Here is a 2,087-nt window from a genome sequence, read left to right on the forward strand (position 1 = left end):
ACCCTATTTGTAAGGTCACTTTTCTTCTCTCCTAAGACTATGTTTCTTAGACCCATTCATCTTTTTCTTTCTTTCTCTCATTGCTAGAGGGCACCTGTGCTATAGAGGAGAGAGAAAGAGAAAGAGAGAACGTATCCTCCAACCCACCAGTGGGGCACAGTCACAGTGCAATTATATTTCTCCATTTCTTCATCTTATCAGGATTTGGGACACTCACAAAAGGATCTGGAGTATTTTTCAAGCCACTGGAGCTGGAAAAGTCAGCCATGTAGGATTTAGCTCCCCACACACAGGGCTTAAGCACTGCACTATGGGGCTAGCCCTAGACCTGTTCTTCTTTTCTTTTCTTTCTTTTTTTTTTTTTTTGGATTGAGATAACATAACATTACTGATTTGTATTCTTGTGAGTCATCTTATTCTAGCCATCCCAAGTTGGTCTAATATACCCAATCTTCATGAATTTATATTCCTCAGTCAACAAATGTTAATAATTCCTTGTTTGTGCCAGGTCCTTTGCTGGAACCTGGGGAAACAGAAGTGAATCAGACAAGGGTCACGTTTGGTACTTCTTATACAGTTGGTTCTCTTGATGTCTGAGGATAACCCAGCTGCTGGACATTGGCAGGAGTACATGAGGTACTGACCTTCACATATTATCTTCCGTAACCATCAGTCGATGATCCTTGGAGAGAATAAGGTGGAAGGATCACAGACAGTGTTGTCTCAGGTTGTCTGTGGTCTTCTGGGCTTAACTGGTCTCACCAAGGGGCCCTACATCTGCCTATTACTTTGAGGAAAGCCCTCTTCACATCTTTGTTTCTGAGGCTATAGATTATAGGGTTGAGGAAGGCAGAGATGACATTGTAGAACAGGGCCAGTTTCTTATCTCTCTCTGGAGAGGCATTGGCCCCAGGGTTCATGTACATAAACATGGCAGGTCCACAGAACATGGTGACCACAGTGATGTGGGATGCACAGGTGGAGAAGGCCTTGAGTTGACCCTGGGCTGAGCGGATCCTCAAGATGGTAGCAAAGATGCGGACATAAGAGGCCAGAATGAAGAAAAGAGGTACCAGGAGAAGGATGAAGCCCAGGATAAAATCAACTTGATCATTGAGGGATGTATCTGCACAAGCCAGCTTTAGGACAGCAGGGACCTCACAGAAGAAGTGGTTGATCTCATTGGGGCCACAGTAGGGCAGACGCATGGTGAATACAGTGTAGACTAGGGAACAGCTGACACCCCACAGTCCACAAAAGCCTACCATTGCCCCACACAGCCATGGGCTCATAATAACCTTGTACTTGAGTGGATGGCAAATGGCCACATACCTATCATAGGCCATGACAGAGAATAGCCAGCCCTCAGTAATGCCCAAAACCAGAAAGGTGTACATCTGGGCCACACACCCAACAAAGGAGATGGTTTTCTTCTGGGAGACTAGATGCACTAGCATCTGGGGCACAGTGGTGGTGACGTAGCTCATATCCAGCATAGAAAGGACACTGAGGAAGAAGTACATGGGTGTTTGGAGGCGGGGGTCCATGTGGATCAAGGTGACAATGAGCCCATTGCCCACAAGTGTAGAGAGGTAGAGGAAGAAGAAAATGTTGAAGAGGATTGCATTAATTTGGGAATCCCTGGAAAAACCCAGAAGGATGAACTCAGATACAGAGCTGTGGTTCCTCCAAGGGAAGTCCTGCATTCTTCTTTAGCTGCTGAAAGAGAAATAGACCTACTGCTGATCCAGTTTAGACTCATGTACCATGGCCGCTCTGTTTCTGGAAAGGTCAGTAATTATTTGAATCTTACTTGAGGTTAATGTTGATTTAGAGAATTTGGTCTACCTGGGAGGAAACTAAATGTGACAAGGGGAGGAAAATATTCATGGATATTCAGCTTTTCAGGCCAAAGTATTTTCTCAAAATCCCCAGAGTCTCATTTTTTTCTTTCTTTTTTCTCTTCTTTTTTTTTTTTTGGAAAGGTTTTTGCTACAGGGCATGTGTGCTCACAGAAAGCCAGAGAGAGACAGAAAGCGAGAAATCACCCCCCAGGGGGATGGCCATGCCACAATCCCTTCTTCTCC

The 2,087-nt window shown here is 44.9% G+C and overlaps 1 protein-coding gene across 1 annotated transcript; it reads right to left on the reverse strand.

Annotated features, from left to right (window-relative positions):
* Positions 1-758: 758 nt before the first annotated feature.
* Positions 759-1,706, reverse strand: LOC102482837 (olfactory receptor 2A12). The gene has a single exon (XM_006153828.1). The coding sequence runs from the start codon at positions 1,704-1,706 to the stop codon at positions 759-761; it is 948 nt and encodes a 315-aa protein (XP_006153890.1).
* Between the last annotated feature and the right edge of the window lie 381 nt (positions 1,707-2,087).

The sequence above is a fragment of the Tupaia chinensis genome, unplaced genomic scaffold (genome assembly GCF_000334495.1).
Source record: "Tupaia chinensis unplaced genomic scaffold, TupChi_1.0 Scaffold000387_1, whole genome shotgun sequence".
In the NCBI taxonomy this organism is placed as follows: Eukaryota; Metazoa; Chordata; class Mammalia; order Scandentia; family Tupaiidae; genus Tupaia; species Tupaia belangeri.